A 14,416-nucleotide genomic window follows, 5' to 3' on the forward strand; every position below is an offset into this window, starting at 1 on the left:
AGTAGAATGTACTTGGTCTGTAAAAAAAAAAAAAGTAAAAAAAAAAGTAGGACAAAAAAAGCAAAAAAAAAAGGTAAAAAAAAAAAAGTCCCAAAGTACTTAATTTGTCCTCAATATATCTGTGTAACAAAATATATAAATCTGCCTTGTTTAATATTACACAGTGAATTAATGCATTTCTATTCCCAAAATACCTCTGATGTAACATAGTAACCAGTGCCACCTGATAAAACCAATGCCATCTACTATCATCCACTAAGGCATTTAATGAAAACTTTATATAAACTCTGAACGATGACTTAATTGAGACAGGACCAGGCATGATTGAAATTGCCACAAAGAGGACTCAAAAACTAGGTAATGCAGCATTAAGGCTGCAACCCTTATTTGTCAGTGCAGCACACGTGCTGTAATTCTCAAACTCCACAGTGCCTTTCCACAGGACCCCCTACTTATCTACGTGCACATAATGGACCTCCTGTAGAGATGAACACTGATGCCTCATGATTGAGCTTATTGTCTGATGGACCTCTGTCTTATTTATCAAAGAAACGGACAAAGGAAGGGATCACAGAAGCAGGGACAACAATTAAGATAGTGAAAAGCCACTCTGGAAAAAGATGCCTATTCCTCCTCTAACACTCATCTCTCCTGTGGTTAAGCAAGTCTCACTAAACTAGGAGATCTCAAATCTGAAAATTTTGTATCCCACCTCTCAAGTTAAAACAGGAGCCAGAGCCCAAAGTATTAGCAAAGGAGGCAAGCGGGAGTGAGATTCCTACCCCAGGTAGTGAAAACACTCCACAAAGAAATAAATTAAAGCCTAAGACATAATTTTGGCTGCTCAAGACCACGAAAAACCCTCCTCTCATTTGCTGCTGTATCAACACATAACAAAGCTTCAGCACATGCACAGAGGGAATCGAGCTCAGGCAGCCCAGACAATTTACAAACCGCACTTTAAGTGTTCAACCTGAGTATCAAGGTACAGCCATACTTCCCTTACCACACTCAAACACAGCGCTGTGACACTTCCTCTTCACTGCCTAGAGGTCACATACAGCATTATGGAGAGTAGCACCTTCTTGCTCTTTGAACCCACTCATGTTGCCTCAGTGGACATGAACTGCAAGTCACGTCCTGCTCATGAACTTGCCTACAAGCAGAAACACCACAGGTTGCACAGCAACCCACTTAACCAAGCGATCTTGCATTGCAGAAGGGTTTTACAGCTTTAACTTTCTAACAGTGGGCTAACACAGTGGAGACAGCAACATGGACAAATCCATTCCAAAAGCATATTCTAGAAAAATATGAGATTTTAAACACAATAGTTCTCATACTTTGCTATATAACAAGATCTTCCATAAATACCAAGTTTAAATTGCCATGTTGGTATATAACCATGACAGTAGGTAATCAGGTCATTTTGCTACAAACTGTTCATTACTTTAACAGATAAACTGCTGCTTGGAACAAATACTATTTTTAGTAATCAAAGACTCCAAATTTTTTCAAAACAACCTTGCAAAAACAAACATTCTTGGGCTCTGCTGGAAAACCAAGCAAAAACACAAAGCAAATAAGAGCACAACTATTTATAAATCTGCCAAGCAAATATTCTACAGCAAATGATATAGTAAAAAAAGGGAAGGTATTGAGTAAGAAAACTAACCCTCAGTTCTTTGGGGGTGATGGGGGGAGAGAGTTACTGCTTGAAGTTAATCTTATCAATGCTACCATTTTTACCCATAATATCCTATTACATTTACTAATTTGTAAATGGTAACATTTGTTTTTCTGGCAAAGTCAATAAATTAATATATGTATTTCACCTCTCCAGTGCAAAGCTTTAGAATTAGGTATAGCATTATGAAAGAACCACTCCTCACTAGCAGTCAGCAAATGCTAAACCACAGGGATTCAATTGCTCTGCCCCTGCTTCATCACACTGGAAAAGGCCAGGTTTTAGTTAGCAGTATTGTGCTGGTTGCCACCAGTTATCCAAAAAATGTATCCTGTTACTCCAGGAAGAAAGAGAATTTGCTTACCTTCATTTTCATGGCACTACCACAGTCATCTAACAACAGTAATCTACAACACTCTCACATAATAACAGTTTTTCCTATATTTTTTCCCATTACACAAATTTTACACACTCAAGCTTACTTTTCTTTACCTCAAAGGAAAGCTGATAGCTTCTAAACTTTGATTTGTGGCAAGGCAGAAACCAAACCCTTTTTGACAGCCAAAGATCCATTCTTAAATGTTTGGCTTACCATTCCTTTTTATGTACAGATATGACAGAGGCCAATTTGCTGCTTCTTGAAGAAGTTGGGGAAAAAAAATACACCCTTAACCTTCTTAACGTCGTAGATACTGGTTCTAATAGCTACTGGTTTAAAACTTCTGTTCTGTAGAGTCAGGAGATACCATTTCCACAGAGAAGTTCCTCAAAACAAACAAAAAAAAACCCAACACAACCCACAATCCACTTTTCCAGGGAGTTAAACTATGCTGTAACAATAATAGTCAAGAGATAATCAGACTTCTCAGTGCTGTCTATTTAAAGCACTGAAAAGCAGCCTCACAAGGCTTGACACAAGTTCTCATCTGAAGCTGTCTACTATAAAGTTAAATGCAAGAAAAAGCAGCAACAACCAAACAGGGTTACACCACTCAGTTATGTAAGTCACAAAGGTTCAAATTTAGATTTATATTTAGTTCGTCAATTCCCACCCAGAGTTCAACTCAGTAAACTGATCTATTTTTAGCTTTTGATTCTTTTGGACATTTCCTTCCTTCATCTGTGTAAATGCGTCAGAGCTTCTCAAATGTTTCCCTTTGGCTAGGGTAGGATGCATCTGATTCCAAGCTTAAAAAAAAAAGTTAACACACACACACGCCGAGTGGTTATTGTTGGCTGAATTACACCCTTGTTCTGAGTTAAGCATAGGCAAACTTGACTCCAGTCCTCATGCTGTACTAGAAAAGATATTGCTCCTTCCGCACTGACAGGTTAAAGCGTGTCATGGCTAAACTCTACAAGGATCACAACTAGACAGACCATATTTTATAACCTTCTATAAGCAGGCTTGACTTGGGTCTCCTGCCTTGATAATTCAACAGACAAATAGTAGAATTTTCCCAAAATGGGGACAGAAATCAAGTTCAGTTTTGTAACTTTCTGCTCAGCCACCAAGGCAAGAAATTCAGCCAAGTACGATTCCCTGTTTTTCTTCCAAAGTCAGCCTTCCATTACATGTGGAGAAGCTGGTATCTTAGTTTTTATTTATTTATTTATTCATTGAACATAAAGCATTAACAAGCCGATGTCCTGATTCTGGCCTGGTGAGAACATGGTTAGGACCCGGAGGTTATTCTATACCACCTCATGTCATTATCCAGGAACAAGGGGAAACACTCATTCCCAAGCTGGGGTAGCATGGCAGAGGGAGCAGTTGGGGAGTGTCAGGGGCTTCCACAGGGGTAAGCAGTAACATTTCTTTTCTTGTACACTCTGTCATTCGTATCATTACTGTTTTCTTATCTCATTACTGTTCCCAGTAAATTGTTCTTATCTTAACCCATAATCTTTACCTTTTGTGTCTCCAATTCTCCTCTTCCATCCTGCCATAGGCGAGAGGGAGGGGGAGTGAGCAAGTGGAGTGAGGGGAACACCACTCCTAAACCATGACAGCCAACCAAGTCATTATATAAGCCACTATCGCTGATCTCATCTTTCCATCTGAAAAGGTGCCACTGTTCTAATAAATTTTTGCTTGGCTTCCCTTTGTTGTCCTTACAGAAGCCCAGCTCACATGATATGCTGTGTCACTTAAACAATGCATAGCACTGATTTCTTCTTTGAACTTTGCAAACTATGGCAAATTCAAGCCTAACAACTACGTTTAAGTGCAGAAAACAAGTAAAGGCACAGGAAATGTGACTTTAAGAGGTGTGAAATAAAAGCATAAGCTACTGCTGCAACTGCTCTATTTCCACTCTTTTAGGACCAACCCAACGGACAGTATCAACCAAAATGAAGTCGCTGACTAACATTAATAAAGCAAATAAATAAATACAGGGATAAAAGCTTTGAGAGTAAAGCTTTATTAAAAAATAAACAACAACAATGGCTATTCAGCTTCTTTAGCAGAGAAATCACATCCTGTTTTATTACTCTATAGTAAAAAACAGAAAGAGGCCTCTAAAGATGGGGTTTGGCATCTTCTTAAGTCTGATGTTCAACATACTATGTGCTATCAACTTCTGCACAGAACAGGACAATCCAGGCAATTTATATTTCAATTCACCTTGATTTGCTGGCAGCTTTCTACATTTTTTTTTCTGTGCTTTCAGCTGCATATATCTGGAATTCAAGGAATAGGAGAATTACAAAGGGCAAAGACATTTTGACCTTGACCTAAAGTTTTTAGAAGAGTGGGGAGTATTTTTATGATCTCAAAAAATGGTATCATCTTTGTACTCAGTGCTGCATAACCCAACATATCCAGAAGTTAGTGGCATAATAAACACTTGGAAACTGAAGAACTTACTGCCTTAAGGCTGGTAGAAAATTATATCCAACAGTGTACAGCCAAGACTACACAATGGATACAGTAAAGTCCACCGTGTAGCATAGGAGGTTAGCCAAGTAATATTTGGTATTTAAACACTCCATTTATTCTAATTCACTTCTTGGGATGTTCCTGATGTACCCTCCCTTTATTACTTGGGACACATTTTAAGAAATGTCACCTGATTTCTTCCCAACATTAACATCTGTTTGGGCTCTGAAAACAAGCAGTCCCCAAGACTTCAAACACTTCTGTTTTCATTAAATTTCACCAATAACATTTTCCCTTGTTTGATGGCCTCAAAGTTATTAACCAGATACGTGACCATCATAAACCTTAGTGAAAAGCCTTTGACCAAAGGCCTTGATGAAGCATGTCATAAGGCTGAAGGTTTCCACAAAATTACCCACAAAAATGCAGAAATTCAGTATAAAGCCTAAAAGTTTTGGATTTTGAATCACTCTTTTATGCAATAAGCAAGGTACAGACTAGACAAAAACAAGTAGGTATTTACCATGTCTCTGTGAGCCCTATCTTTCTGCAGTATATTTTCCTATTCATTTTTAGCACTTAAGAAATCTCACTTCACTATAACCCTGGATCCTCAGACTCTAATTGCTAAGCATGTACAAATCTAACCACAAAAATCACTACTGGTTGTTTACACAGTCTGCAGACACCTCAGGAATAACTATTACTGCTCACACACGCACTAAGACTACAAGAAAACATGAGTAATTAAGCTCGGGGTAGTTTCACAGATGACTAGAACGCATTGGGATTACTCACAATAGCCCTGTTCAGCGCCTGCTGCCCAGAATACTTCCTCCAACTTTTTGACAAAGAGGTTTGTCATGCAAACTCGAGTTTTGGAAGCCACATGGAATATTTAGTTTGACAGTGTAACATGCATACATATATCCTCATGCACACTAGTGAAACAAACCTTCCTGAATCTCAGGCTCATGTCGGACTGTTAGATATGCCAGTAACATCATCCTGACTCTTGCACAGATTTGTGGGAATTATCCAAGCACACTATACTATACCTATAGTATAAAACATAAAGCAAACCCCTGACCTATTTTGAATGCTGGAAGGATTCAAAAGCACTTTTCTCTATATACTTTATATCTCACTCCCTCAACATCTTAGGCCCTGAGAGATAAAAAAAAAAAAAAATTCTCATCTCCCTGTAAAGATTGCCTTTTCTTCCCACCATAATTATAAAACAGTAATTCTTATTTCAGTTCTTTAGTAAGGTCCAGATTACAAAACATCACATCTAGAAGTACCAGCAAGAGGCACAGTTCAGCACTGCTCAGTAGGAAAACCTGTTACATATTTGCAGTGGTTTGTATTAAACAGTGCTACTGCCACTTATGCAAGGCAGTAACACGGGAGATTAATCAAATTTGACTAAATTATTTCAGAAGACTCCACTCAACAGCCTTAAAAAACAACCCTGCTTTTTAAACAAACGCACAATTAGGCTATTTCAGATTACTTTGAGTAGCTATTTGGCAGAGAAACCATTGGAATGGGTTTTGTATCTTTAAAGCAGGGTCTTGTCACTCAGACTGTTTAGTGAAACTTTGTGGACACAACTCATTTATGACCCTCTTCTTTGTGTATCCATACAACAACCTACTCTAGAGACTGAAAATCAGATGCTTTAATGTACTGTAGTGTCTACTGCTAAAAGCACTTGAGTTGTTCCCTGTCATTTCAATTCCTCCTCCTCACTACTGGGTAAGTGATCTGTTTTCTCAAAACAGCAGTATCCTTCCTGAAGGAATATGACTCAGCTTTGCAGATCATCAGTATTACTTCACCAGTAGTCTACTTTTTGATTTTACCGCACCGAGAAAAATGTTAAGTTAAACAAGGATCCTTCTCCAAATAAAGCAAATTTCTTGATGAGAACAACAAATAGATGCAACAATCTTAGTCATTAAATTAAAATAGCCTGCTATGACCATCGTGGGGTTTTTTTTACTTTGTAGCCTTTTTTTTTTTTAAGATTAAACTTGGTAGGTTCTCACCAATATCAAGCAGAAAAACTGTTTCCCTTGTTCTCTTTACTTCAACTACCACTGCATTACCAAAATTTCAATGTCTCTTTACTATTTTAACACTTTTGCTGACCATGAACAGCTGTTTCAGTGATCTTACCTCCTTCAAGATGCAGACCTAAAATCACTACGCAGTTTCACTCTATTAAACTGACCCAGCAGTCTGCATCCAAACATTTGTTGACACTATAAATATTTTAATTTTTATTTTAAATTGAAAAGGAGCAGAGAAACATTAATATTTTCTCTACATATTGGGGTACGTCTTTCCAGTCTTTCTTCAGATTTTATTTACCTAGATAGTGATTTTACATGGAAAAGCTCTTGGAAGTCACATGATATTTCAGGTTGAAATTCATACCTGTTTCTGTTAGGTTGCTGTGGGACACATTTAACTGGAGACAAACCACTTTTTAAGAAACATTTACCACCCATCTTGTCTACACAATGACTGAGCTCTGCAATTGATGAAAGCCCTGGCTTGCACCAAGTCTCTTCCTACTTCTGTCAGCTCCTTTCTGAGTACATCAGCACTTCATGCCAGCTCAAATGCACTCCTTCCAAGAATGGACCTGGCTTTTCTCTAACTCCCATTTACCTTCCCCTCCAAATGTGCATTTAGTTTATCAACTGCCAGCTATCACAGATGTTACAAGTAATTCTCTGTCCTCTCTTAGAAATACTCAGGACTTCTTCCTCCAACTGTTACAAACACACCCTAACCTCTAACTTTATCAATCCTTGGCTATCCCCAGAGAAGCTTGGCTGTTTCACACAAAACCAAACTGCACAACAGCTGCTGCATTTCACACTGAAGCTCTCTATCCTCATCTTCATTGTTCCAGGGAACATCAATTCAACAATGCTATTTCCCAGCGTAACTTCTCCATTGTAACTTCATTGTTTCTGCAGTTATTTTTGCTCTGCATATGCTCATCAGAAACTATCAAGTTGTGGCATTTTTCTACAGTGTTTTTCAAAATACCATTTACACACACACACACACACCACCCTGCTTCAACCATCTTATTAAAATGGATACTTCTGGAATTGGATCAAACCTTCACAAAAGGGCCCACTTCCTCTTCAGCCCAGGTCAACCAGCACTAATGACAGCAATACTATTACTAATGCAACTAAAAGCACAAAGTAACAGATTCTTGAAAAGCTTACACAACACTGTAAATTTTTGTTGTGTTTATTTTTTTAATACAAATGCTGTCATCACTCAAAGTGATATGAAAGAATGGACAACTTGCTTCATACTTTACATCCTCTGCATGCTCACCACTTCTTAAAACACACCTCAGCTCCTGACAGCCACAGGACCAAGAACCAGTACTCGCAGAGGACAGCATGGAGCTGTCACACGGGCTACCATCAGTGCTGCCTGGCAAAACTTCACTTCTGGCTTCACTATTAGATGATTTCTGTCAGACACTCGTCACTACTCTGTAGCAACTCCAACTGCCACACCAAGTAAGCAACAACCACAGCTCTGGCTACCTTCTCTGTAAGTGACCTACTACACAACAGCAGGAGAGTGTGCCTTCCTAAGAAGATCCACCTATCTTAACTTCAGAGATGGTGTGTTCTGCTTCATGGTTTTAAGATGGAAATTTGGCTTGTTTCTCACATTTGATGCCTACCTTGAAAGCTATTTTGCCTATGATCTAAATGATAGTGTGTTTTTATTAGTAGTATTCTTGAAAAAAAATTGCTGCCTTTTAATAATATGCTTGCCTTTTCTTTTCCGTGTAATCTTTCCCAACCCTCTCTCCTTTCCCTCCTCCTAGAAGACTTTCTCTATGGCAGCATTTTTAATGCTGTCTACTACATGCAGCCAACTATCCCAGCCACTATCACACAGGACACTAATGTAAAGGAAGCAAGGCAACAGTATATAAAGCAATATAATCAGGAAGAAATAAAACATAAGTCCTCCTTGTAAACTTGAAAGAACATATTTTTAAATGCTAGCTTTTATCTTTACAGTATTATTTGTTAAGTGATGTTCATGAAAACTAAGCAAACAACAAGATCGTTATTTAAGAGAAAAAGAAGAAAATCAATCATGTTTTCATGACTCATTAATACTTCTTTAAGGTCTCAATTATTCAAGCAACTATCAGCCTAGGTTGTTATAGGCAGACTTAGTGTATCGTGCTTGTGCATTTGTTTCTTAAGGTAAGCTTAATGATAAGAGAATTTAAAACTTTGGTTTGAGATGTATGTGTTTAGGTACCAAAATGAACATGTGAGTATTTTAGGAAAACAGGATGCTGAGATTTGTTGTTGCTGTGGACATTTGAAGACTTCTGCAAGTACTAGTAACTTGAGCCTTGAATCAGTCTGGGTTCAACTAAGTGTACAACATTAGAACCAGGTGTTATTTAAAGCTATTCTGGCTACCAGCCTGTTCTCTGACTTCACCTTGAGAGGTGGCACACTGAACTCTACTTGGAACACCCACCTCCTCCAGACCCACATTCATCTCAGACTTAGTCCTTCTCCTCAGAAAGGACTGCTGCCACCTGTGTAGATTAGGTTTTAGATGGAAAACCCTCCATTTTTTTGTTTTCCCATATCAAGGGATGAAGTACAATAAACAGTTATATTCATATTTTACCTGGCAAAGCCTGGGCAATTATTCACCTTAATGAAGAGACTTTTGGGGCCCCTTTTTTTTCCCTTTGCTTTTCAAACATTTTTGTTCCTCCAAAGGTCCCTTCCCATTGCTCAGTATGTACACTGGCTTCCTTCTAGGAATGTGGCAAGAGTTCACATAAACAGGTGGTGACCACACTAATCTCCTCAACGGCTTACAAAAACTGTATCGTTTGTCCATATATGAATGAAGTTACTGCACAGTTTGTAGAGGCCACTCATAAAAAAATGTATCTTACAGGAGATAACTCCATCCACTTTCAACTCACTACTGTGAAGAGCTATCAGTTGGTTGTTTTTTTCCATGAAGACTTATCGGAGTAATTTATAAAGGCACTTCCTATAGTATCTAGCTAGCTGACTGAAGTGCTTACAAACCTTTTTCTCTGCAACCTTTTGTATTCACAGATTTTTCCATCATCCCAAAAGGGTAACTTACTAAAAGTTCGATCAACATGTCTTTTACTTAGATGAAAAAAGTTTTGTTCTCTATGCCTAAAACCAAAATTCACTAACTTCAACCAGTAAAAATACTTTGGTTTCAATAACACTGTTATAATAGCATGATTTAAACTTAATAGACAGCCCTTATTCTTGCATCCTGAAGATATCAGTTGAGTCTCCTTCCCAAAGTTTTGAGGACTCAAAGCTGCAAAGATGAAACCAACAACAACCAAACAAAACCTCAGTATTGGTTACTGCCCTGTAAGCCATGACTTGATGGCCTCAAATTCAACTTTGTACATGTCAGCTGTTTTCAGACCTTTCAAACACATAGAATTTTAGGTTGAAACTCAGAATACATTTTGAAAAGTTTTATCTTAATAACTTTTCATTAAAAATAGATCTTGTATACTTAACACATGTTAACACACTTAACACTACACAGCCACTTAGACTCTGCACTACTGGGTTTTCATATGGTAACAGTCTTTTTTTCATAACTCAAAGGTATTTTACCAGTCCTTTCAAGTCAATCCAGTGCACTTTTTAATAAAAAAAAAAAGGGATGTTTGTCTATACATTTATAGCTCAAAAAGTATCCTTCTGTCAGTTTACACAGTCATTTCTGATCTCCAACTTACATACAGGACAGAAAGGCACTTCCAACAACCACTGTGTTTTCTCCTTCAAAATGTAATCACTTTGCCCAGCACTCAACTCTCCTTCTTTTACTATTAATCCTGCCACAAAGGTGACAAATGTAACAAGGTACTCTTTTCTTTTTAACTTCAAATAATGAGATTTAGAGACCAAGTATGTAGCAGAAAGTAAGCTGCCTCAATTTCTTCCAATTCCAGTGAAGGGATTCCCCATTTACATTCAAGACGCACAGTCTTTACGTGTTCCTAACTACCACCACCAGTGGTGCTTCCAGTTCAGCTGCTTTCCTCACATTTCAACTGCAACTTTATTTCCCCAACAACTCAAGAGTGAATTTACATTTACATAACCAAAGTGAAAACTGGAAATGTCCACATTTCAAGTGATGCGAACCTAGCTGCTGTTCAATATCTTAACAAAACATCTTCCAAATAACAAAACTCCATTCTTCAGGCTACTTTAATTCTACTTCAGGCTTAGTCTTACAAAAGGACAGGAGGAAAGTCAATAACCCCACTTGGCAGCTCAACTGACTAATTTAACCAACCTAAGATTAGAACTGATTGTTTAGGCAAGCTTTTTGTTGCTGGGGTTTTTTTCCTCCTGGAAAACACTGCAACATTTTTACTCATTTTCTCTTTTAAATAACAGCTACAGCTTTGCTAATATTCGCTGCAAGTGACAGGAAAAAGGAAGCATTTGTTATTGTAAATTCTGTACAGAAAAAATATTTTGTCTGCTCCTAAGTGCACCAAACAAAGTTTTTTCCTTGTTCATTGATCACTGTGCACATTGTGTTTCACTGAAAAAAAATGTGCCTGTTGTTCAAACAAAGGGAAGCACCGGAGATCTCTTAATAGACCCTCTCCTTATAAAAGAGTGGATCATGTACAGAGGCGGAATTCGAAGAGCTCTTCTCAATGCCAAACACCCACAAGAGATGCCAGAACATTTTCCAGTGTATGTCAGAGCCCAGGCTGGACCAGACAACCTCCACATGCAAATATGGAAATCAGAATGCCAGTTGTTAAATATGCTCTAAGAGTTTTTTGATAAGCATGTCCTTCTACCACTTTAATATTTTCAGTTGCTGCAATACTGAGCTCAGTGCAACTTCCCTGTTATCAGAAGTTATCAGCATCAGAAGTCATCACTGCACCACTTACGAGCTTACCAGCTGTAGCATCCTTCAACCCACACATATATGTGGAAGTTGATTATTAATACAGCTGGCAGGGTCTTCCTAAACTGAAAGATTACTACACATGCACCCATTTGTAACTACGCTAGGCAGACTACTGTGTGTAACCCTACTGTTCTAATCTGTCATTTTGCTTTCATCGGGATTTCTTCCTGGCAGTGATAAAGCTCAGTCCTTCTTCCATGACAAAACCCACCAAGGCCAGCATCTTGGCAAGGAGCTTTACATTCATGGCTGTGATGTGAAGCAGGATGCCTCGGGAGCATCAAGCCCTCCAGAAGGGACACAGCCCCCTGTTCGGACCCTCTGTCCACGCAAACGCAGCTCCCAGCCCTGCTTCAGGGATGCCTGCTGCAAATCACACCTCCTATATCACCCTCATGAAACCAAACACACTGAGCAGCACCACCGACCGCAAGAAGCACTGATTACGCTGCTTCCCACTTCCCTCGGGGACTTTCCTTAAAAACCCAATGAATACAGCTTTTACTACTATTATTACTACTGCCATCATTATTTTTTACACACGAAATCGGCCAACCCCCTCGTCTTTACAGCGGTGAGTCTGCATTTTCCTTGCTCGCCGCTCCTTTTTAGGCAGCCAAAGGGAGCAAGTGCCCAGCCCAGCCCGGCTGCCCCGCCCGGGAGCGATGGCCGAGGGGTGCCCTGGGGGGCTCGGAGCCGCCGGCGGAGCGGACAGAGGGGAGGAGCCGCCGCCGCTCGGGGGAGGGCAGCCGGCACCGAGGGGAGGCTTCACTGCTGCCGCCGCCCAGGCTGCCCGCAAGGCTCCGTCCCCGCTGCCGGCCCAGGCAGTCCTGCCCTCCCTCCGTCCCCGCCGCTATCCCCGGGGGACAACGTCTCGGCGGCGGGCGCAGCCGCCCTGCCCGCCCGGTTGCGTGCCGAGAGTAAACACCGAGGGAGAAGGCAGCCTCCATTTTTTTTTTATCCCGGCAGCCTGTCAACAGGCTCCCCCCCTACCCCTCCCGATCCTCCGCGCCTAGCCCGGCTTCCCAGCCCGGCAGCGCCCGAGAGCCGCTGCTGCCCCGCCTCAGCCGAGGCAGCGACACCCCCTTAACGTGGACTTCGCTTTTTGTCTGCCTCTTTCGCTTCTCCTTAGAACATCTACTTTCCATGCCGCTTCTCCCATCCCTGCCCTGGGCCGCCACCCAGCCACACAGCACCGGCGGAGCGCTGCCTTTTATAGCGGTGTCATCCTTGCCTGCCCGCCCGCCTCCCCGGGGAGCCCGGCCGGCACAACCGGCTCCCCGCAGCCCTGCGGACCCGCTCACCCTTCCCGCCCCTCCGTCACCCTGCGCTGCCCGGATCGGAGCGGCTCCTCCACCGGCCTCCCGTCCCGCAACCCCCGGCGGGACATTTTCGGGGGACTCGGGTCCGCCTGGCGCTGGGTGGTGCCGCCCGGCCCCGGTAACGCGCCCGCTACCGGGCCGGCATCGGAGGCAGAATCGCACCTGTCACCGGCGACACCGCCCCGGGGCGGCAGCAGCCCCGCACCCTCCCGGCCGGGCCGCGCCGCCACCGCCCCCGTTTTCACGCCTTGGTTCTGCTGGCGAGGGTGGCGTCCCGCCCGCGAGTTGCTATGCCTGAACCCCGCTGTCCCCGGCACGGGACGCGGGGGCTCGGCTCCCTTCCCTGCCGCCTCTCCGAGGAACGGACGAGCAGTGCCGAGGCGGCCCCGCCGGCGAGAGGCGGGGGAGCCTTCCCCGAGGCCACCTGACAAAGCCGGCTGCCATCGCGTCCTTTCCCGGCTCCACAGGGAGGACGTCGCTTCCCCAGGGCCACCTTTCGCCTCTACCTCCAGCCGCGGTCTCGTCGCCGGCCCTTCCTCCCCGCTCCCCCAGGACAGGACCGCACTCACCGGATCGGAAGAACGCCGCGATGTCCGCCGAGTCCTTGGCCGCTTCCTCGGCCCCTTCCCCCGCGCCGCTGCCGGCCGTGGTGGCGGCGGAGGTGGCGGTAGCGGCGCTGCTCATGGCTGCTGCTGCTGCTGCTGCGTGCGCCGGCGGCGGTGGTTCCACCGGGCGAGACCCGCCGCCGACCCCGCCGCCCCCTCCGCGGATCCCGGCTTCACCTCCGGGCGAGAGCGGCCGTCAGGGTGGCAGCCGGAGCGGGCGAGCGATGCGGGGCGGCGGCGGGCGGCCGCACCGAGCGCAGGGACATGAAGGTATGCGCGGAATGGCAGCTCCGGGAGCGCCCACCCCCCGCAGCCACCTAGGAGGCGGCGTGTGCATGCAGGGAGTCCGGGCGGGCGGGCGGGCGGCAGCCGGAGCGCAGACAATCGCGGGAGGAGGAGGAGAAGGAGGAGGAGGGCGACGACGACGACGACGGCATGGGAAGGGCCAGCGGTCCGCGCAGCCAGCAGCCGGTGGGCGGAGAAAGAAGGAATGTTTCCAGCCTTTTTTTTTTTTCCTCTCTCTCTCTTTTTTTTTTTTTTTTTTTTTTTTTTTCTTTTTTTTTTTTTTAGAGGGAGCAAGGAGCGATCCGGAGGAGCAGCAGCTGCCCTACCCGCCGCGATGCCAGTGGCCGCGGCTACCACCGTCCTCCATCTTGACTGGGAGGAGGAGGAGGGTGGGAAGGGGGAGTCGGGAAAGGAAGCGAGTCCCCGCCCGAGGAACAAGGGCGGTGGAGCCGGGAGAGGGGGGAGCTCGGGAGTCTCCGGCTGCGTCCGGCACCGGTCGGGATGGGGCGGGGCTGGGCGGCGCAGGACGTCCGCGCTCCGGCTGGGCCGCGGCGGCTGGCGCTTCCCGGCGGCTCCCGGCGGTGCGGCCGCC

At 43.7% G+C, this 14,416-nt stretch overlaps 1 protein-coding gene across 4 annotated transcripts in view; it reads right to left on the minus strand.

Moving 5' to 3' along the window:
* The window catches only part of TRIO (trio Rho guanine nucleotide exchange factor), a 251,433-nt gene extending 237,365 nt beyond the window's left edge, over positions 1 to 14,068 (minus strand). Inside the window, exon 1 of one of the 4 annotated variants that reach the window (XM_032117844.1) lies at positions 13,504 to 14,055. In XM_032117844.1, coding sequence (XP_031973735.1) covers positions 13,504 to 13,618 — 115 coding nt within the window. In that variant the 5' untranslated portion in view covers positions 13,619 to 14,055. Of the gene's footprint in view, positions 1 to 13,503 lie in introns of all 4 variants that reach the window. The other 3 variants (XM_032117852.1, XM_032117845.1, XM_032117861.1) reach the window with 3 other exon arrangements.
* Between the last annotated feature and the right edge of the window lie 348 nt (positions 14,069 to 14,416).

This window comes from Corvus moneduloides, chromosome 1, assembly GCF_009650955.1.
Source record: "Corvus moneduloides isolate bCorMon1 chromosome 1, bCorMon1.pri, whole genome shotgun sequence".
In the NCBI taxonomy this organism is placed as follows: domain Eukaryota; kingdom Metazoa; phylum Chordata; class Aves; order Passeriformes; family Corvidae; genus Corvus; species Corvus moneduloides.